This window comes from Halichoeres trimaculatus, unplaced genomic scaffold (genome assembly GCF_033239565.1).
Source record: "Halichoeres trimaculatus isolate MK-OKI-2021-1 unplaced genomic scaffold, fHalTri1.1 fHalTri1_scaffold_5, whole genome shotgun sequence".
In the NCBI taxonomy this organism is placed as follows: domain Eukaryota; kingdom Metazoa; phylum Chordata; class Actinopteri; order Labriformes; family Labridae; genus Halichoeres; species Halichoeres trimaculatus.
In genome coordinates, this window is record NW_027437183.1 from 22,001,733 (window position 1) to 22,024,284 (window position 22,552).

Below are 22,552 nucleotides of genomic sequence, written 5' to 3' on the forward strand. Positions count from 1 at the left end.
AACAACATGGATGGGCCGGAGTAGCTACTGTTGTACAGAGCACATCCGGTATGAGTGATTGTTAGATCAGCTCCAGAGCTACGGAAGCGTGACAGTTTGTTGACTGAGCTAAGTGTCACGCGATAGTACTGTGACACTGTTTCTTGTTGACTTCCAGTTCTCCTTTGACAAAGTATTGATTTAAGACAAGTCGAGGTAAACAGTTGAGCGGTTAATGGTACCAAGGTTAATGGAGATAGTTGAAGACCACTGGGACGTGTTGAAGTAATTAGAGGTAATTTTAAACCCAAAACAACCCAGCTAAAGTCATGCTAATGCTAGCTAACTTAATGTTTATGGAATGCTTGTGTTACAGACGACAAACAGAGGTCTTGTGACTTTGACAGCTCCTTTCTCCATGTTAATACTACTTTTCAACTTCAGCTAACCTGTTTGACATTTTCTCTGCAGGTTCGGACTTTCACCAAACAACCAAAAAGCGCTAAAAAGTTGGTGGAGGATGGCTAACCACCGGGATGCCAGTGAGAGCAGCCCTCTTTTGGACTCAGGTTCTGGGTACAGACCTTCACCACCATCAGTGTTTCAGGGAAGAAGACTGGCGTGTGCTGCCATCCTACTGGCTGAATCACTAGAAAGGATAGCTTTCTACGGCATTACATCAAATCTTGTCCTTTTTCTCAATAGCAGTCCATTTTATTGGGAGGGCGCCCAGGCGAGCCAAGCACCTCTGATGTTCATGGGAGTTACGTACCTGATATCTCCGTTTGGAGGCTGGTTTGCAGATGCATACCTGGGGAAGTTCTGGACAATTGCCTCAAGTTTGATACTTTATTTTATTGGCATGTTATTTTTCCCTTTCATTGCTAATGAGGAGACCAGGACACACATGTGTGGTGAAGAGTTAGCGTTTCCTGTGCAGCCTGCTGAGTGTCTGAGTACAAACGGTACCACCCCAAATAATGTCACCTGTCCGGTTCGAGACCCGTATTGTGGCCCGATAGTCTACAGTGGACTGTTTTTGGTCGCGTTAGGTGTGGGAACTGTGAAGTCCAACATCACTCCCTTTGGGGCAGATCAGGTACAGTATGAATACTATTGTTTTGAAAAGCTAGAAGTCCACATTACACAAGTAATGCTGCAGACTTTGAACTCCTTTGAGCAATAATGTCTCAGAATAAGATTAGTTTTCAGAAAAACGCCTGTATAATATTGAGTATGAAGTGTGACATCATGGAAAGCAGACATGTGACTGGATTTGTGTTGCACCATGAGAGTTCAGTTAGCCATGCATGCCCTGAATCATCATGGTCATTTGTAAGTACATGCAGTATAAAGCTGAAATGATGGATTGGACATTGTAAACTTAATGACACTGTGTCCATCTTTCTCACAATTATTTTACTTACAAAAACGTAAAAAAGCTGTAATAACTCTTTGGCACATGACCGGCCATGTGTTTTTTGAAATAAGAAGTGAAACACATTTCTTATCCTTAAAGGCTCAGAGAAGTAGGACTCATAGAATTGGAAATGTGATCAATGAAACTATTTTCTTTTTTTTTTTAAATCTTACAAAGAGTGGACAAAACCTTCCAGCAGCAGAGTGTATGATAGGAAATTTAACTTGCCACAGTTTTCAAATATTGGTAGGAAACAATAAGAGAAACACAGAGGTCATCTTACTTTAGCACACATCAGGAGAAATACAATGTATGGTAAAGATCAGATGTATTTCGCATATCACATGTTAAAACTTAACCATGATGTATAACAGAAATGGTACTTTTCACAGGAAATGAAAATGTACCATTAACTGCATTACTATTAGGCACAATTTTGTTATGTCTTCTTCCAACAAGAAGTCTGAGTCAAGTCACAATCAAAGCAATTTTAAATTAATTTTGCTGAGATTGAATGAAATTGGGGATTTCCTGTATGTGCAGCTTGTTCTCTGTAACTGTTTCTAACTGAAACCTCTACAGAGCAGCTGCTGCTGTGGTTATTTTCAAATTAATGTGAAACTTCCACAAAGTTGACAAAAATGTGTCACATGGTTGCTGCTGATGCGACCAGGTTGGCATTATTGCTGGATTTGAATCAAGGACAAACAATGAAACAAGTCAATAAATTAAATGCTTGTCTTGTCAAAGATGACATGAGTCCTGAGGAACCAAAGCCATGTCCTCTGACTGATAATCAGTGAAAAATCCTCCCCCTCCTCGTCCTTTCATACACAATTTAACCATGTTAAAGTGCTGCTCCTGCTAACATATGGCAATCAAGTTGAAAGTGTGAGCAGGATGATTTATTTTTCAACCACACTGCTCTACTGCCTCAGAAAGATTTATGCTCAGCACCGGCCTGTGAATGCCGTGACATTATCTCTACAATAGTTAATTGTAGCTGTACTGCTGCATCCTTTGTGCTCATACATAAGAGGCATTTCCACTTTATCACGCATCGATAAAATCTTATCCTCCACAGGGATAACTGTGTGTGGAAAGGATCTGTGGCATTATGAGAGCAGAATTATTTGTTTGCATAGACATTGAACTGAATTTATTAAAGTTCTTCTGAGCTCTCTGTCTGCTATTGAGATTTCTGAGAGAATACTTAACGCCACATCAGGCAGATAAAGAATGAATTAATTGTTACTGTTTGGTTTGTAAAGACCTTCTCTTGTTTCCTTATTCCTCTACTCATTTCATTAGTGATAAAAAATTTCCCTCAACTTCTTGAATGAATGGATTGCGTTGAGTGTGCTGCTGCACCCCTCCTTCCTTGTTGGTTTCAGATCCTGATCACTGTTCCCTTTATTGGTGTTGTTTAAATATTCTACAATCTCCTGTCTGGAGTTTAAATGTTGGACTTGTTTGGTTTTCCTGGAGTTATTTTTCCTTCGTGTTTTGAAAATGTCAATGTCAAAGTGTTGATGAGCATGTTTCTTTTCAGCTGATAGTTGACTGGTGTGACACAAATGTTTTCACATTGTCTTTGTTTGTCTGAGCAGCTAAAACTGACAAAGTGGTTACTCTCCTCCTGTTTTGTGTACTTAGGTCAAAGACCGAGGGCCAGAGGCCACACGCAGGTTCTTCAACTGGTTCTACTGGTGCATTAACTTAGGAGCCATCCTCTCTCTGGGTGGTGTGGCCTACATCCAGCAGAACATAAGTTTCACCCTGGGCTACATCATCCCAACAGTGTGCCTTGGTGTCTCCTTCCTGGTCTTCCTCCTGGGCAGCACCGTCTTCATCACCAAGCCAGCTGATGGCAGTGCCTTCACAGATATGTTCAGGATCCTGAGCTTTGCCTGCTGTTACCGGAGAGCAAAGGAGCCCAATCATCTCCGGTGAGTGTGGCATGTTGGCATTTCATGTAGTAATGGGAAGAACAAAATGTTAAATACTTAAACCAGGCGATAGAAGTGACAGAATCATGCCCCAAATAACAAACAGCATGCTCCCAATGACTGTGGTGCAGCAAAGCATTCATCAGTCTTAATGGGCTCCTTCCTACAGTGAAGCAAGTATTTTAGTTCATGGCAGCGTTTACTGTGATGGTGACCCTGATGGAAGAGAAAACAGCAAGGTGTTGTTGCTAGACCCTTTTGTTAGAGCCTCTTTTGATCCCTCTGTATAATCTATTTGTTTCCCCAGTGGTTCACACATTCGTTACGTTACTCTGAAGTGCTATTACTTGACTTTGAACCAAAGTACCACTATAGGTTCAAAAACTTGACATAGAATATTTTACACTGGCCAATCCTGCAGCCTGATTAAGACATTTTCTCCTAAGATGAGGATTACAGGCTTTAGAAGAAGTTTTCCTTTATGTCTAGAAGTGCTGTCATTCAAGGGTGAAATGTTCACAAAAAGCTGGTTAAGTTACATTTCAAGAGTTGGTTCAATAGTTTTCTCTTAATGCGGTACTTTATTCTATTAGTTGCCGTATCACTGTATCACTTGTCTTTGTTCTTATTCACATAAAGGAGCAGACCAACCCTCCTTGATAATGCCAAAGTGACCTATGGTGGGAAATTTCCAGAGGAGAAAGTAGAGGAAGTGAAATCCCTGCTAAAAATCCTTCCGGTTTTCTTGGCCCTCATCCCTTACTGGATGGTGTATTTCCAGGTAAGATCGGGTACTACAAGGCTCACTAAAAAGTATTATTTTAAGCTGTGTCGACATTTGATAAGAGGATATTAAATTAGACGTTGCAAATATTCAGAAACATGTCGAATGAGAAGAGATCATTTTGGGTCTGGGTATGAGAGAGGTCTTAGTTTGTGCTCTTAAACCTGGTGTTCATTAAGTCATGCTGAGTCTCTTTGTTATGTTACAGATGCAGACAACATACATCCTGCAAAGCCTTCATCTAAGACTGCCTGACAGTGCCCCCAACATCTCTGCTGAACCGCATAAGGTAAAGTTAAATGAAGAGGCTCTCTATTCAGATGCCCTACATGTTTTATTCAAAATAAGCAAGGTGAAATATAATTTGTTGCTGGACCTTGGTTGGTCAGATGAGGTTGATGTGTTACATGAATAGCCATTGCATCGTTTTCAGTCTGTGAGTTTCTGATTTTTAAATGTACATCAGCAGTGGCTACGTTTACATGCAGTCAATGTTTGGGTGAAGGTAAATGTACCAGTTTCTGAAACATTTAGAATAACTCTTAACATGTGTGAGCGAACTGGGTTATTCTTGTTTACATGGTATCCAGGTCAAAACAGTGACACATGGCAATGCCTTGATGGTCATGACACAATGCATGTCATTTCAACTTCTTCTTCCTGTGTCCATAGCAACAGCAGCAGCAACAACAACAACAAAAATCAAAAGACCAAGATTCATTGCAAACAGAACATGCACAGAACACAAATTAATGTTCCTCTCAATGGGAATATCCTGATAGGTGTATACATGACCAAATATTAAGATTAGAAAAGGAGCAACTCATGGGTGGTTTTAAAAACCAGAACATATTCAAATTCCAGGTGCGCAACCGATTTATTGTAATATTAATATTCTGAATATGAAAGGTTCAATGACTGCATGTAAATGTAGCCAGTGTCTGAGTCTGCTTACTCAATTTTGTCCTGAAAGTGTGCTGAATAGCTACATTTTATTCAAAATATAATACACTAATAAAGAACACTAAGGTAGTGTGGGTTATGTTGTCTCATAGTTTTATTCTTTCAGACTTAAGATTTGTGTATTTTCTGTGTAGTTGTCAACAACTGTACTTCAGCAAAACATGACACTGCGATGAACTGATTGAGTAAGAACTGGGTTTTACAGCTACGAGTGGCCAACATGGTTGAAGTCCATCTGAGGAGAATATTAAATACGTACTATAACTCCATATTGGAGTATGGGCTGAGCCGTCTAAGCCATCAGCTCAAACTGAGGTCTTATTGGGAGCCTCAGCTTAACTTATACAACAGGTGAGGCTGAGGTCGGACCCATGTAGCGAATTTAGGAAGACTTTAAGTCTTCAGAGCTGCAACTTCATCTCTCCTTCTCCTTCTACCTCCCTCCCCTCAGTCAGTCAGGGACAGAGTTTCCAGTTTATAAGTCTGGCCCTGAGCTTTGCTGCAGCTGATCCAAAAATAACATCAGTGTGTGGTGACATCTGTGGCTCAGCTCTGCGATTTGTTGTTTACAGCAAATTTTAAGAAACTGCTGTATAATACCATTGAGTCCAGTGCTTGAACATGCTTGCACATAAGTCGTTTGAACTAGATTTGTCGCTGCTGAAACCAAAGTAGTCAGTAGGTCACTGACACACAATGGTAAGCAACAGCTGGAGGCAGCAGCAAGGGTTGGTAAAGCCTCAGGGATTAAGTCTGAACTTCACAGACTATCTCATAGATTAGCAACCTGGCTGTTAGTGCACCTCTCAGCAGCGCCTCCAACTGATCCCACCTGAACAGTGCTGCTTGTGTATCTGTGTCTCCCTCTGACAAATTGTATGCTGTGAAAGCAAACCCATTCAATAACTCCACATGACAAAGGACTCCTCGTAAATCACCCAAAATGGATGAAATTAGAACAGACGAGGAAGTGTCATTTGTCTGTTCTGTTTTTGTTTTTTAAAGAGGGAAGCTCAAGGTAATAGTGGTGTCTTCTGATTTCATGGAAATGTGAAGTGAAACCCTTGCTTATAAATGTAACTTTGTGTTGTACAGAATCCACACACAAATCTTTAAACTGCGTGGAAATATCCTCGCTTTCACAGTAATAGAAAATCTGAACTTATGCAACACTTTGAAACTCTGCTATAGTTTTGTTTTCTCATGTTCCACTGTGTTGAACTTAGTTTAAGACTTTGCCAGTTTTTTTCCCCTTCACACACTATTTATCTCATATCTTAAAAAACAGAACTAAGCCTTTCTGCTTCCAGCCTCGACACTTCTCCACATCAAAAGAGAAGTGAGATTAGATGCCTCTGTGAGTGCTCCCTCACCTCACCTGACACATTTCTTTGGCTTAGCTGAACACATACTGTCTCTTCAAGGAAACAGAGCCCGTACTCATAAAGAAGGGGGAATTTGTAACAGGATTGACACAGTTAGAAATGATCAGGCCCTGGGAGTACTAAACTGTTGTTGTGACCTGTTTTTAAGTCTCCACGAGTGTGAAGTCAATTAGTGTTTGCATGAGTTATGGTTTGAATAATAGCTTTTAAATCATGGTGAGTCTGATTTCTTTTTCTGACTCGATGCTGGTTTGAATTTATATTAATAAAAAATATGATGCTAATAGAGCAGTTATAAAAGATGCTGTAAGGAGAGTTTGTTTTAATTGGTTTGCAGCGCCACCTTTTGGCCCAGAGTCTCATGCACTGTTATGAAGATGTGACTTTTAACTAGGTGCGTGTTTGTTTTGGAACAAATTTTATTTGTTCAAGACAACTTTTTACCAGATACAATGCGACGTGGTAAGGTATTTATCAGTGCAGTTGTGTAGCGCTGTTGTTTGAAATGTGACAAAAAGCAAACGTAAGTTTGTACTGTACGTCAGCAGGCGGTTATATGTAGCACTACTAGCAGCCCAGTGGTCCGAGACACGTCTGTAATGTGTGACATTAGTGAATCATGGTTATGTCCTGCCAGTCGTCTACCAAGCAGAGCTAACATAACCTCACTCTTCATTTTATTAATCAACTCTCAAGTTTGAACAGACCACTGCAGAATAACTGCTGCATGTGGGAGTTTAGCCTGTGTTTTAGCCTTTAGCTCAGGCTGTATCACTCTCCTGTTTAGCTTTCTTTTGCTCTTCTGTCCTTTTTCTGTCAGTCAGGCTCATGTGTCCACCATCACTACAAAATTAATCACAGAGATTGTTTTCAGCAGAGAAAAACAGATCTCTCTTCCCTCTACTAAACCTCATCTGACGGCGTGGTGTTGTCAGGGACTTTAACGTGCTGTGAATCAATACAGTCCTGCTTGACCTGATCGGGAAGCTAAGAAGTAGCATTTTGAAATAACCTATATTGGCACCGATAATCTAGTTTTAAATAGTGGATTACGATGGGGCATGTATCTAGAAGGGAGACTTTTTTTTAAGATCACTTAGAAACTCCTCACGGCCGCTTTAAGTAGCTGCTAAGCAAAAAGTTGTTTACATTACTTTATTAAAGTGTTTACACATTTTGATTCCTGAAATAAGTAAAACTTAATATTATAATATAAACTGTCTTAGTGGAAAAACAAAGAAAGCAGGGATGCATATTTCTCCTTATACCTTCTTCATCATCTCCTCCAGCCTGGAAACCAGAACTCCTATACCCATGCAGTGCACACTTTCCCCATGTTGTCCATCTGAGCTATTGGACAAGATCTTAACACTATTCCCACGTCAGACCTGGGCCCACAGGGATCCCTTCCTCATTCATGCCAAACTTCCTTCTGCAAAGACTCTCGCTCAGGATGTCCTCTCTTTTTGAATATGATAATACACAAACATGGGAGGGAAACGCTCTCTAAGGAGCTGCATATAGATTACCGGCAGTTACTCCAAGAAATGGAAATTCACTTTGAGAGTAAACGATGCTATCAGAAGTGTTAGACCAGACACACATCAGGAGCTCAGATGGTATTTTCAATCTGAATCGCTGAAAACATTTCAAGCAGTAAGAGTCTTTTGTTTTCCTTATTGTGTAGATACTGGTCACTACATGATGAATTTACTTTGGTTGATTTATGATAAATTATACTTTTAGGTGATACATTTAGAAACTAGGCTGAGAACTTTTGAGTACAGTCAGTTTTTTTCTTTTGTGCAATTACACATTTAGGAGGAGTTGCAATGCTTATGCTACCTATTACAGAAACAACAAAAACATCCAACATTTACATTCTAATCATTTATTGATTGGCTGTGGGCTTTGTACTGTGAATCAAATGCACACTCCTCATTTTTTCATTACTCCTTTTGTCCACCAGGGGGTGCCAAAGCAATACAAAGTCCACACTCCTCTCACTGTAAGCACACAGACGTTAGGTGAACTGTGCAGGAATGGACTGATAGTCTCTGTAGTTTTCATGCTTTGTTGCTTTTAGCTCAGTGTCACCTCATCCTTCTCCTCCTGATCCCTTCTTCAGATGACTTTCCGCTTCCCGGCAGCCTGGCTCACAATGTTTGACGCCGTGCTCATCCTTATGCTGATCCCCCTTAAGGACAAAGTGGTGGACCCCATCCTGAAACGCCGCGGCCTGCTGCCTTCCCCTCTGAAGAGGATCGCTGTAGGGATGTTTTTTGTCATGTGGTCAGCTGTGGCAGCAGGTGAGTGCACTTACACACACACACACATCCAGCCTCTGCTGTCATTTCAGCCGGTCAGACAAAAACAAGACATGAAAACAGTAGAGTTAAAACTGGTGGTGAAAGCAGCAAGCTATCAAAACTTTTAGGGCAGATCCTGTCTCTCATGGGTATCATTTATTAGTTTAAACTCTGAGCACTGTTTTTAGAGCACTTTTCAAACAGTTTATCAACAACATTGCTGTGACTTGGCAAACACTATATGGGCATATTGTTGCTGAGGCTTCCTTTGTTCTGCTCTCAATATGATTCAATGTGATGTACAGGTTTTTGGCAATTTCTTTTGTTTAAATAGTGTTTGCCTTTACTGCGCTGCTTTGTATGGGATGCAGCAGATGGTCTGTCATAGATGTATTAATTGGCCCTCAATCAAACATCACTTTCCACCTTGTTTAGGAAAAAAACAGCCGCAGAGGTTTTTCCTATTTTTTTTTCACCCTGTAGAGCACAGGGGGAGCTGTAGCATCTCTCGTTTTGGGAATGAGTGACTGCACCTGCATGCGGCAGCGCTGCTCAGTCCTATTCACCTCCAGCCCGTGGATTATTTTGGAAATAAAGTCCCAGCCAGGCCTGTCAGCGGGTACTGCTGCATTGATACATTCAGGCTAGAGTGTTTTGAGGGAGACAAGCCTGGAGGCAGGAAGAAAGCAAATCAGTTACACTCCTGAGAATCAATGCACATTATATTTCCCACAGCCAATGCCCTTTCTCCTCTCTCAGATGCGCAATACATTCACCACATAGAATATGAAGAATTTATTCTGTCATTAGTGACCTTTCAGATATTGACTGGTGTGCCTCAACCTGATTTGCCCGTTGACTGTTAAACATTGAGCGAATCAAACTGGAGAACAATGGGCAGAGCTGATTGAATCTGGGGAGTTATTAAATATGCTGTTCAAACTAAGAAAAGGTAAATAAGTTTCTTGTTCCCAGTTTCAGGTGGTTTAATTTAGTGATATTTTAGTTAAGAACAGATGATTGCAACACTTATTTTTTAAAGGTCATTAGAGAGCAGCAAAAATATCAGATGGAATTTATTTTTGCCAAACAGAAATTAGAAGCCATCAAATAAAATTGAACCTACGGTGTGTGTGTGTGTGTGTGTGTGTGTGTGTGTGTGTGTGTGTGTGTGTGTGTGTGTGTGTGTGTGTGTGTGTGTGTGTGTGTGTGTGTGTGTGTGTGTGATCTTCTTACCTGCTTTATAGACTTACTAATTAAATCTTTTTATCTGCCTGCAGCGCAGAAGGTATGGTCAACAGGCTCAAAGATCCAAGACATTACCTGAATGTGGTCTGAAAATGGTTATTTTGGTGCGCAGATGACTCCATGAGGTTCTCTCTGGAGTAGATGGCCCAGGTTTGAATCCAGCCTGTGGCCTGTCTCCTGCATTTCATTCCCCACTTTGACCTCTTTCCTACTCTATTCACGGTCCTCTCCAAATTTATTAAAGGCATGAAAATGCCAAAAAAAATAACCTTAGAAAAGAATTTAATTTGACATAATACAAAATAAGTGTGTCATTTTTGTCAAGAAATTATTTTTTTCCTTATGCCTTCTGTTTGCCTTGACAAACATCAGGATAGCTAGGGCAGGCCACACACTGGACCATCTTTGGCCCGATTTAAGGCTTAGATTTCCACCTCTGAATCCAGGAGCTGAGCCTGTTCAGAGCTTGCTGTAACCATTTATTTGTCCGAATAATTCTCAAGTGTGTGGTGTCAATATGACCACTTTACTGCTCCCCACCTCCGAGCCTCCCTGACCCAGGATTGTAAATATCAAACATGTTTGATATTTATGATCTCAGGTCAGCCTCTGAAGGAACACCTGCAAAGGAGGAGAGAGGAGCAGACTGGGAAGTTATACTGCAAATTTTCACAGCTCACAAACATAATCTCTATACTGTCTCATCTTGTCAATGAGGATTTCTCCTTGATTTTTATCCTTATTTAGTATTTCACTGCCAAACAGAGCACATGCTAGTACTGACAGCTGACACCATTGATTCCTTCCCATGTTTGTTTATCTTCTAAAGTCACATTTGATTAAAGAAGTTTCTGTGCAATATTTCCTCTGTGGAAACATAAATTAGTATTATATATGTGTGTTTGTGTGTTCAATGGCTTGCAATGTTAAAGGATGGACAGAACTGTAATTATGCGTGAGATCTCCTGCATTTTTAAAATTGATTAAGATCTAAACGCAGTCAAGTGTGTAGAGAGCCTAAGAGGGAGGATAACAACTCTAATCAAAAAAGTCCAAAATCAGCAGAAGGATTAAGAATACAGTGAGTTAGTCACAGTTTCAGTGTAAAATTGCTGTTTGGACTGACTGTAAGGTCTGTAGTCTAAAAGGAAAAGTTTTCATCTGAACATCTGTGCAGTGGACTGAACTTTATCCCCGTGCTGTACTTTAAATGAACATGGTGAGGGAGAAATGAGAAAGTTTGTTGATAGAGGAGTTTTTGAATGTTCCAGTCTGGGAGTTATTTAAGCCTGACTTAGCCCATCAGAAACCTCCTTTTCAATCAGCAGCGAGAGGTGGTAAAAGGTCTATTTACCAAATCAAATGCGTCTAATGTGCTCGGTTTAAAGTAATATTTTCTTTTCAGAAGACATGAGCAATCCCACAAGGAAAGGTGCTCGAACATGTTCGTTTCTGATGTTCAATAGCTATTCAGGTATTTACTTTTCCATTTGGCCTCTTGAAAGAAAGTGCAATCCTTGCATTTGAATTCAGGCAAAATAAATTCTGAAAATTGCAGGGAGCAATTTTGGGTCCAGGGAGTGGAGAGAAAGAGTTTAGGATGAAGCGGTGGTGTAAGCATTGGTCACAGAACAGAAGGTGAATACACAGCTTGTGCGCGACAGAGTTTTGACCTGGATATTCTGAGTCAGATCAGACACATGATCAGATCTGTGCCTCAAATCACTCGAAAATGACTGAAAATACATTGTTAAAGTTTGTATGTGTGTGGCTTTATGTAACAGGCATGTTTTGCTGTTTATTCTGGACATCCTTCACATTGATTTAGTCACACATGTTGACTCCTCAGAGCTGCCATACAGTTTTGTCACGTTAAAAATTCATTTCCTTCATCGTGTTTTCTATGCGTCCTGAGTGCTTCCCCACATCTGTCCACTAGCAGAGCCTGTGATGTGCTCGCAGACTGGCAGATGGACAGTGAAAGACCTAGCGTGGCATCTTCTTGCCCTCGCACTGCCAGCCCAGCATATTGCATTGTCAGCCTGCCGCTCTGCGTCCACAGCATCGGCTGAGCCTCTGCTGCTCAGAGTTAAAATCACTTTCATCTCCATGTGCAAGAAATGCGCACAACTTCTCATGATGGCATTGGTGCAGGGATATTTCACAGGGTTTCGTCGTCATGCTCACTGACACACATGGCACAGGGATGGCTGGACCTCCCGGCGAATGCACACGCTGTCACAGAGACTGTTGCTGTTTCTGATCCTTTTTTTATTTTTGTGCCACCGTCCCAGACTTCAGCCACAGACGCCACATGCTGCAGCCAGCTTTGAAAAGCTGCTCTGACATTGCTTTTGAAGAGATTTTTTTAACCATGTTTCATCACGTTCTCCTAACTTTACGTACTAATCTGCTTTGCTTAAATCTCAATGGCTTTTCAGGGTCCAGAACTGTCTCTTTTTTTTAATAAAAGCTGGGGCAGAGTTGCAAGGGATCACACTGGGCTGTCTGATGTGTGATGGTTTATAAAGGCTGGAAAAAAGCGGGGATGTGTGTTTATAGTGTGAGTGTTGCTCTGGGCGGCCCAGTGGCCTGAGATGGACGCCTGGTATTATAGGATAGCCGGATTACAAGGCTACAACTCCTCTCAAACACAGCATTAAGTGTAGTTATGATTCGAAGCTGTCTCTGGGTGTTATCTGGAAATAGCCGCTGGTTACATGATAATAGCTATCGAATAAAGCTTTTAGAAGGCGGCAGCGCTTGATGACAACTGCTTGGCTCTCATTATTGAACTGTCTGCTCTGATCCATTACTAACTGCCATAATATGGAAGCATCTAGATGTGATCTTAATGAAGTAGTAGGGTTGACCGAAAAGTAGCTTGATGTTTAATGACCTGTCACTGAGTTCTCCAGCTCTAACATTGCTTGACTATTTGTTGGTGTCATGTGCATCAGGGCGATACTCAATTAAAGTCTTTATCGTGATGTATCGTGCCACTCGATTTTCTCTATTTGCATTTATCTTTGGTTCTGTGCATATGTTGCAGATTCAAAGCCTGACCCCTTTTTTCTGCTCAATGTGCTAATTAACACTTTCATCTTTCCCCTCAGGTATTTTGGAGACCAAGCGTCTGGACATCGTCAAATCAAACGGCACTATTGACCAGGTGCTTGGCAACGTTATCTACTACGCGGCAGATTTACCCATATGGTGGCAAGTGCCTCAATATGTGCTGATTGGAATCAGCGAAATCTTTGCCAGCATTGCAGGTACAGTTATTTCACATCTCCTGTGTCTCATTACACCCTGCGGTCAGACAGCCGTGATGATTCAGACTAGCAGTAAAGAAATGTATCCCTCAGTGATGGCCTTTCGTGTTTACAGATGCTCTGATGCACCTTCTCTCTAGGTATCTGGAAACAACCCTAAAGAACCCATTCTTCATAGCATGATGTGATGGAGACTAATGTGTAAACCCCTCGTTGTACAGTTTGTTTGATTCAGTGCCAGACTGCTGCAGCTTAATGTGTTTGTGGGTTGTGTTTCAGAGCAAATAGCACAATAGGTCGATCGATAATTGATTATCTTGATCCTCTCACACAGCTGGAAGACATTGTTCTGTAATGGTGCATTTTATAAACAAGGTGTGGACAAAGTAACCTTTTAGAATTGAAATGATAATGAAAGCCCAGCCTTAGCCAGAGTCAGCGAGAAGCCTCATATTAGCCCTCTTCCTCTGCCTATTAGTCCAAACAGCTACAGGAGCTAGCTAATGAGACGGATAAATACACTCATCCTCCAGTCCCTGAGGGCTTAGTCACAGTTGACAACAACACAATTAACAACATAGCTTAAACTTTTCACCTCTTTACTTCTTACCTGGTGTGCTAACAATTACCAAAATGATAAAAATATCCTCTGTGAGTGATCACAGAGCGCGCCTGACCCCCTATATAACACAGTAACACACTCGAGAGAGATGATAAAGATTGTTCTGACATGTACTGTATTGCAAGTTCATCCCCTAATTATCCAATTAGCATGCCGACACACTGTTCATAGGGACATAATACACTTGAATAGACAGGAAATGATGGTGTGTTTAATTATCAGTGTGGCTCATTGAGGGTGCTGACAGTTACATTAGCATGTAGACCAAAGAGGCAGAAAACGAGTTTCAAACATCTTTAAAAGAACACTTTGTATCAACTTCTACTCTAGGGGCACTTTTCTGCACCTTCATAATCACAGGGACAAAGTGAAAGCCCTTTGCCTATTCTCCAACAGTTCCCTATTGATTTGCTGCATTGCGCACAGTAAAAAAAAAAAAAAAAGAAAAGAAAAAAGAAAAAAGCATGTTGAATTCCTAATGGAAAAAGAAAAATAACTTTCTTCTTGTGGACAAATCCCTCGTTGAATATTACAAACTCAGATTAATCTCCTTTGAGAGTTTAGGTGTTGCAGCAGAGAATAAACACCTTGGTGCTTAGCTAAATTATTACCTCTCATTATAAAGAAGCTTTCCTTTGTGAATGAATTCAGTTCATAATCCTGTACAAAAAATGAGAACTTTATCAGAGACGTAACGACGCTAAGAATTTCACAATTACAGCACTTGGACCAGCTTTTGGCACAGTGTAAGTTAAAAATGTGGCCCCAGGTCTGATTTAAATTCCAGGCTGTATTACTGTTGCAGCACCAGGATTTCATTCCAGAAACTATCATTCCAACACTCGCTGGTCAACAAGAGGCCACCCATAATCCTTCACTGGAAATATTAGCCATGTTTGCGTTCCCTGAGAAAAAATAAATTCTGTGTTTGTAAATGGAAAATCATTGAAAAGAGAATCTTTGAGTTGAAGCAGGTCAAGATGTAAAGCTGAAACTGACAGCTGTAAACATCTTGTAGTATCTACTGCCAAATTTTGTATTTATTTATTTTCACTCTGCATGGCCTGACCCAAACTAAGGATCACATTTTTTTAAAGAGCTCACTGATGTAGGGAAGTATTTCTGAAGCGAAACAAGAAATGTATAAGAAGTCAGAAATCGGTCGAATATTTTATACAAATGCAGTGCCAAAAGTTTTTAATTAGAACAAAAAATGTTGACTATATCTTTCCCTGAAAAAGGGGACCTTTTTTTTATTTTTGAAAAAAAGAAAAAACAACCTAAACTTTAGAGAGAGCGTTGCATCGAAGCAGCTGCTGCCCCATTTTTATCCTGACTACAATAAACACAGATCTGCCCTGTAAGTGTTTGCCTCTCTGTTATATGACTGTTTAGTTGTGTGTAGTTCTTTCTTTATTTGTGTCTTCGCCTCCACTGTCAGTGCCTCAGGCCTCAATTATCTCAGAGATATGAGTTTGTTAAGGCCTTTGGCAATGAATGAGTCATTCTCCCATTACTACAGGTCATGACGCTAAGGGCTTGTCTTTGTAGCATTCACTTTGTGTCTATATCAAGAATGAAGATTGAGCTATTAATATTTAGGACTTATTTTTGCTAGATACAGTGGAAGGATTTTCAAGCTGATCCAGTCACTGTGGGATTTTTATAAGAATGAACATGTCATCTTTAAGCCTAGTATCTATGGAAAGTGAAATGTGTTTAATAAGCAGTGGTATTAAAAAGCTCTTGAACAGAGCTCTTTGAGGCTTCGCTGAAACACTGGGTTTCATATAAAGTTATTAGTGTCCCTGTGAAAGGCAAATCCAGACGTAACAAAGCTATAGGGATCCTTAAAATAAACTTAGCCTCTTCCCTCTCTCCATGTGATCCCACAGGGCTTACCTCAAGGAAAATTGGCTGACAGAATTGTGACATATGTCTGGTTAGGAGGAATATTTCCCCGTAGTCTCCTTCTGTTTGAATAAATCTGTTTAAAACCTCCAGTGCCGTTAGACTCCCTCGCTGCAATCCTCGGTCCTGTAGGACGAGGGGTAATTCTGTGCTGAAGTATGTCTGCTTTCAGGCGGTAAGATGGGAAAAATGTAAAAATGCAGCAAAATGATTCCCTACAGTATTTTTAATTATGTATTGCACTTTTAAAAATGTAAAAGACCTACGTTATTTTTTTACGAAAGGGAAATTGGCCCTTATGATGACACCCTTAAAGACAAATTATGCACATTTTAAATTCAATTCATTCCTCTTTCTTTCTGTTTTTTCTCAGATAACTCAGTCTTTTGACCATCAAAGGTCAAGCTTGTTTGTGTCTGGTGAAATCCAGGGTTGTCATTTTTATTGTCGCTAGTATTATTGTTGTTACAAACAGACAACAACTCCCTTATATTCGCTGTAACATCAGCTTTCTCTGCACTTTCCCCTTGATTTCAGTACCCTCCCAACCTTTGCAGACCCTTTTGATATGCACAGCTGTTGACCAGCATTTGTTGCTATCAAAAGGTTAGCTCGGGAAATAGGCAAAAATATTTTTGTGAACTTCTGCAAAGGTCATTTGTGTTTTCCTCTGAGTAATAACCTCATGTTTGTCCTGCTGAAGGAGCATTTTTTTCTATCATTACTAACGCAGGTATCTGCAAAGAAAATGTTCGTCACATTAATTTGTTCAGTCCCCCTCCAAGGAAAGTCTTAAACGGCAAACGTATTTAACTGCAGCTTCGTAATCTCCTCTGACAGATGGAGCTATAGGGCCTCATTTGAAAAATCACATGTTTGAGGTGCCATGAAATTATCAATGTCAGCTTGCAGGCAGACAGATCTCTAGGCATAATAGGCTCATATTTGATGTTTTTTTTCCCCCAACTCATCTTTCTTTCTCTTAGGTCCCTTGCCCATTTTCTCTCTCCTTTTATTTCCTTCAAGACGTAGTAAACAGTGAGTGATGTCTCTTCCAGAAATAACAGTTTTTTGGAAACAGGCACCAAGCAAAGTAGATACCAAAACAGTGAAACCACAGACCAGTGTTGCTACAGAGAAATGAGCTGTGAAGCAGCCGTTGAAGAAGCCTTTAGGTCTCACGTATTTTACACTGAAAGGGGAACAGAGTCAGTCAACGAAGTCAGCCATCTTACACTGATGTCTGAGACAGATATGATACAGAGGCGCACAGTGTTATCAATTTTTTCCCCTAGCACAGACATCAGCTTGACAGTAGGTGTTCAGGTAGGGCTCAAGGCTCAATAATGAAACTTTATAATTTAACCTATTGTCACTTACTTGGCTTAGTACAACACATGAAGTCTTATGTTTTAATGTGAGGCGTACAGCTACCACTCCCTCCTCGTCACAGCTCATGAACTCAGCAGAAAACTGTCTTTTCACTTTTTTGTTGTAGGTTTGGAGTTTGCCTATTCTGCAGCCCCCAAATCCATGCAGAGCGCCATCATGGGGCTCTTCTTCTTCTTCTCTGGAATCGGCTCCTTTGTTGGCTCGGGGTTGCTGGCTATTGTCTCCATCAAAGCGATCGGGTGGATGTCATCACACAAAGACTTTGGTAAGAGAAAGAGGCTTATTCACTCCTTTAATATGCACTGTAGAAAACCAAAAGTTAATTTTCTACTACTTATAACTGACAATATAAATGGATCAAATACCCACTACAGTGTAACAAGACAAAAATTACCTGACACATTATCCTCACTGTGCTTCATAGTACGACTGACTTTTAGTTTCTTTCATATCATTGTTTTGGTTCTAAATCATAAACTTTGCGCCCTGCAGTTTTCACTGTTCCTTCTTCAACACCCACTGTGCAATATTTACTCTGTACCAGACAAAATCATCAACAACAAAAGTCAGACTTTAGCAGCCAAAGAATACTCCAAATGTGTTTTATTGTTGCTAGATGAGATGAGTGAATGTTGGCTCCACTGGCTGATAAAGGAGAAATATTTAGTTCTCCTGAAGTTTGTGTCTTCAGCATGAATTAAAAGCAAAAGACAAACATCATTTTATTCCACCAATACCGACATCTGCCTGAGGAGGTAGTTTAAAAAACACATTAATAAGGTAGGACAGTTTCATATTTAACTTTCACAAAGGGAGTTCTGGCACAGATACTGCCGACATTGTGTCCTCATAGGGGAAAACCACTCTTTCTCAAACGCGTGGATTTTAAACTCTGACGCTGAAGATAACAAGCTGTCATCCCCTAAATTGGGTCATTACTGTCAAATGAAAAATAACAAGACACAAATGAAACAAACAGAATAGGTTCAGGTTGTTGTCCTTATGTTAAAATCATAAACCCACAGATTATATTTACCACCCGGTTCAATCACCTGGTTAGAGATAAAGTTACATTTGCTAGAGATGTGAATTAAACATGAAATGATGTCATCATCACTTAACAGACCGGCACATTTTAATGAATTCAGTGCACCTCACAACTATTATCATTGAGGGATTTACACACAGCGCAGCCTCAAAAAAATGGTTAACTTGCCTTTTAATCCAAAATTAATGGTACCCCTGAAACAATCCTGCACTGTTTGGAAGAGGTAGACGTCACATTAAAGTCACTGGCATGCTGACCACAGACAAACACATTTGGATTTTGGATCCCACAGGCGACCACGCTCGTTTCCCCACCAAGTGGCTTGCAGCCACAGTTCTCCTACTCGGCTCTGTGCAGTAAGGCACTCGGCAGCTTTTCAGCATCGGGGCGCGTGATTTGTGCCCCCACAGCGCTAGCGGATGTGATGTCTTTTGGGTTGCCGACTGTACCTACTGCACAGAAACAATCGGCGTGGTTAGACTTCAGTGTGTGTTTCTGACTCTCAAGTCATTCAACATTTATCCATCAAGACTCCAGATTCAGTCCAACCTGTGATGACTTTGTACTGGGTTTAAAGAATGATGCTTCACTCTTCGAAAAAAGTCTGTCACTGAGGTGATGAATCTTAACTCCTGTAGTTTTGCTGTGGTCGTCCATAATCCTCCTGAAGTGAACATTTCACTTGTCAGGCCTGCTGTTAGGTGCATGCAGGGAACACTATTGACTCAGCACACCGACTGCATGTGTGGTGTTTTACAAATAATACTGATGTTATCGATTCAGGTATAGAAATGCATCTTCCAGGACATAGCTTAAGATTTTTTATAGCTTGTGCTGATTTAAAATCCACTTAAAGAGTTTGTAGATTAGATGTGGGTGGAGTGGGAGTGGGCAGCTCTTGTTTTAAGAGTGTTCCACATAATAAATAGGCACGTCAGACAAACGACAAAAGGTTTGTGTAAATCTGTCCATGGGGTAGAATGAATAGTGTGGTGATGGCAGCAGATGGATGGGCGCCCCAGAGAGAAGAGGCTCCCAGCCCAGATGCACTTTTCCCTGAGCATGCTGTAAATAAGCCAACACTGTAAATTGTTTACCCACAAACACCTAATAGCTCATTAATACAGTGTGCCGACAGGTAGGGAGGTACTTTTGATGATGTTAGCACTCGAAGATGCTTGGCACGCTACATAAATCCATCCTTTGCTCAGCCTTGCTTTTCTTGAGAGCCAGTTAAACTGGAGCCGGATTGCCTGTTCGACTTCTCTTTGCTTTGCAAAACAAGTCATTTAAAAGGTGAGCTGCAGAAATAGAACAACACACCCTCCTGGCCACTGATAAAGAGACATCGCACAAAGCCTGGGCATTAACTACAGTCAGGAATCATGCAGTTTGTTTTCGTGGCTGTTTTTTTTCACAGTTTGTTGGATGTTAGCTTCCTTCACATCTCGTGGCTCTCTAGGTGGAAGGGATTCAGCTGATTTCCATGGCTGCGGGCAAAATGGTGTGCAGTAAACATCATCTTGGGTGAGCTGTGCTAAGTTGAACTGAGCTGTACAAGCCTGAAGACAGATGAGCAACATTAATCACTGGCTGGGGGTCTGATTACACAGGCCTACTTCTCTTAAGTAAAGCTGTCCCTGGAGCGCTACATGGAGATGGCTCTGCATGTCTGGCATCACACTGGTAGATGTGTGGCTCTCCTGTCGTGCTGAAGCTCCACCTCCCCCTGCTCTGCACGCCCTCCGCTAATGTTAGTCAGTCTTGGTGGAGTGTCACATGGAGTCTGTGGAGTCTATCCTTTGTATGATATCTCCGGCTGGTTCAAAAGGTGAATCTCAAATCCTAAAATCTTGGTTTGGCAGAGGGTGCAGTCAGACTGTTTGTGATGCACGCGTCTCATACTCTGTGTGTGAACTTCATCAGAGAAAATCATGCAGAGTCCTGACTTGAAAGCAGAATAGAATATAAAAACTACTTTCTCTATCTTTTAAACTAAACAGGGAGCTAATATAAATCATGATGAATATTTTAATGGTTTATACCTGTTAGGTATTTTGACAGCGTACATGTTTGAATCATTTATGCTGTTATTTAAGAAGAGTTTCACATATTTCAAAGGTGCCTTTCTACTGAAAGCTTGAATGACAACTAGATGCTAATGATAAGGCAAAAATTTTATGTCCCTTTGCAACTAAACTGTACCATATTGAAAACTATGAGACACCAGTTTATAGTTAATGATATGATATCAAAAGTACAAGTCCACACAGATTATTATTTGACTTCATTTGACAGATTAGTAATAAAAATTGAACAATTGGTTCAAAAATATGTTACTGTGGCTCTGCTGCTGGTGCGCCTTATCCCCTCATCACTCTGTCACCTCAACACTATCTAAGGGCTGTCACTTAAATGTAAATTCATATATCCAAAGTTATGACTCTGGTTTGATTAATCATTTGATGAAGGCTTTTAAGGAAAATCTTGTGATTGAAGTATGTAAATGTTCCAAATCCAAAATCTTGACAGAAAGTGTTTGATTTTTTTCTGTAGATATAAAACACCCCCAAATATGGATTTATTTGATCTCCTGAAATGATCTGTTGCTCTGTAACAGACTTGAAAGATATTATTGGTCAGCGCCACACAAAAAGCAAGTTCCTCAGTGAGAAGATTTTTCCTCTTAAATGTCTGAGGCATAACTTTGGCAGTTAGCTTTGTAAATTTAACTTAAGAAAATGCTAAAGTCATTTAGATCTGTTTAAGAAAAACTGCAAATAAAACATCACTGCTTTCAGCCTTAAAGACTGAAATGTCTCTACTTTAATTAGCCATAAAATCTGTGTGACAACATTAGCATCTTTATGGACATGATGGTTTTGTTAATTAACCAATTAAGCAGTAGACAGAGTAATTCATCATGAGATTTTTTTCGCCGTTGCAGCTGTAGCGACGGTTTAGATTGTGCCGACCTCTTCAGGATGTCATAAAAACATCAGTAAGAACACATTTCTCTTCATATCCACAGAACGAAAACCTCAGGAAAGTAGCGTCTCCACAGCCCTCTCGTGCAAAGACCTCCTCTCATGCCGGCCTCCAGCTCTTGAAATGCAGAGTCTCTGTTGATGAATGTATTTTCCATTTACATTCTCTGAATGAAAGACCACATGTTTGACTGAGTCCGTGTCGACAGTGCTAGTGGGGCTGATGAAAATGATTTCACAGTTTTACAGCCACATCTGTTCTCTAACTTGAATCACGGTGAGCTTACATGTTGAAACTATTGATCCCTAAAATCCCACGCCATGTCGTCCTCCCCCAGGAGGTTACATCTGGTGGAGTGGTCATCCATCAAACTCTTTTATTTGGTATTTTTATTGGCCTGGTACAACAGCATCTCATCCGTTCCTGTCAGACACAGCATGGAGGCGTTCTAACCTCATCAGCCACGTCAATTAAAGATCAACCTTGGCTTTCTTTATCGACATTTCTCCACACACACACACAACAAAAGGCTTTTGTTTCCGGAAGATGTCTGCTGTTGCATTTCATTAGCTCGAAGTTATTATATGTCTGTGATTCAGTCAGAGTGAAAGGCTTTTTTGTGGTCACGAGGCAGGAAATGGCCCCTTTGACCGTTTCTTTGGCCCGTGTTCAAGCACTGACTGATCTTATGTCAGATGTCTGGGACGTGTTCAGACATTCAGAGCGAGCTGACATTCGCACATCCTGCTCATGAAGTGTTGGATCACACTCAGTGAAATGTCAATGTTTTAATAGAAACTTTTAATGTCAGATCTGGCAAAATGTAACATCGGCTCGTATTCCATTTGAAAGGGCTCCTTTTTGAAAATGTGGTTTTTATTTAAGGAGGGGTGTATCAGACATGTAAAAGGCAGCAGACGGCACATAAAAGTAGATAGCATGTTAAGGCTCGTTTATTAATCTCCTGCATCAGTCATGAAGTTTTAACGAGCTGGAGGAGAGCTGCAGAAATGAACTAAATTTATAGCAGAAACAAACACGCATTGATTCCCTCTCTGATTTCAATCCAAGGCGGAGGATGCCATTGAATGCACTGAAGCATTGAAATGTTGGGTCATTGCTCCGAAGGTCTGGATCAATTGATCCATTTTCAGATGCTAAATTGATATTGACCCGTTTCATGTGGACTTGCATGATCTGCTCAGACCCACTCACAGATGAAGTGTCCCACAGCGTCATATTCCTCGGATGGTGTGAGACTGACCCCTCCTGTTTGGGC

The 22,552-nt window shown here is 40.7% G+C and overlaps 1 protein-coding gene across 1 annotated transcript in view; it reads left to right on the forward strand.

Moving 5' to 3' along the window:
* The first annotated feature begins 51 nt into the window (after positions 1 to 51).
* slc15a4 (solute carrier family 15 member 4) overlaps positions 52 to 22,552 on the forward strand; it is a 31,483-nt gene continuing 8,982 nt past the window's right edge. The window contains exons 1-8 of the mRNA XM_074669909.1: positions 52 to 274; positions 451 to 1,078; positions 3,056 to 3,348; positions 3,988 to 4,129; positions 4,341 to 4,421; positions 8,609 to 8,789; positions 13,154 to 13,312; positions 17,344 to 17,502. Coding sequence (XP_074526010.1) covers positions 500 to 1,078; positions 3,056 to 3,348; positions 3,988 to 4,129; positions 4,341 to 4,421; positions 8,609 to 8,789; positions 13,154 to 13,312; positions 17,344 to 17,502 — 1,594 coding nt within the window. The 5' untranslated portion in view covers positions 52 to 274; positions 451 to 499. The remainder of the gene's footprint in view (positions 275 to 450; positions 1,079 to 3,055; positions 3,349 to 3,987; positions 4,130 to 4,340; positions 4,422 to 8,608; positions 8,790 to 13,153; positions 13,313 to 17,343; positions 17,503 to 22,552) is intronic.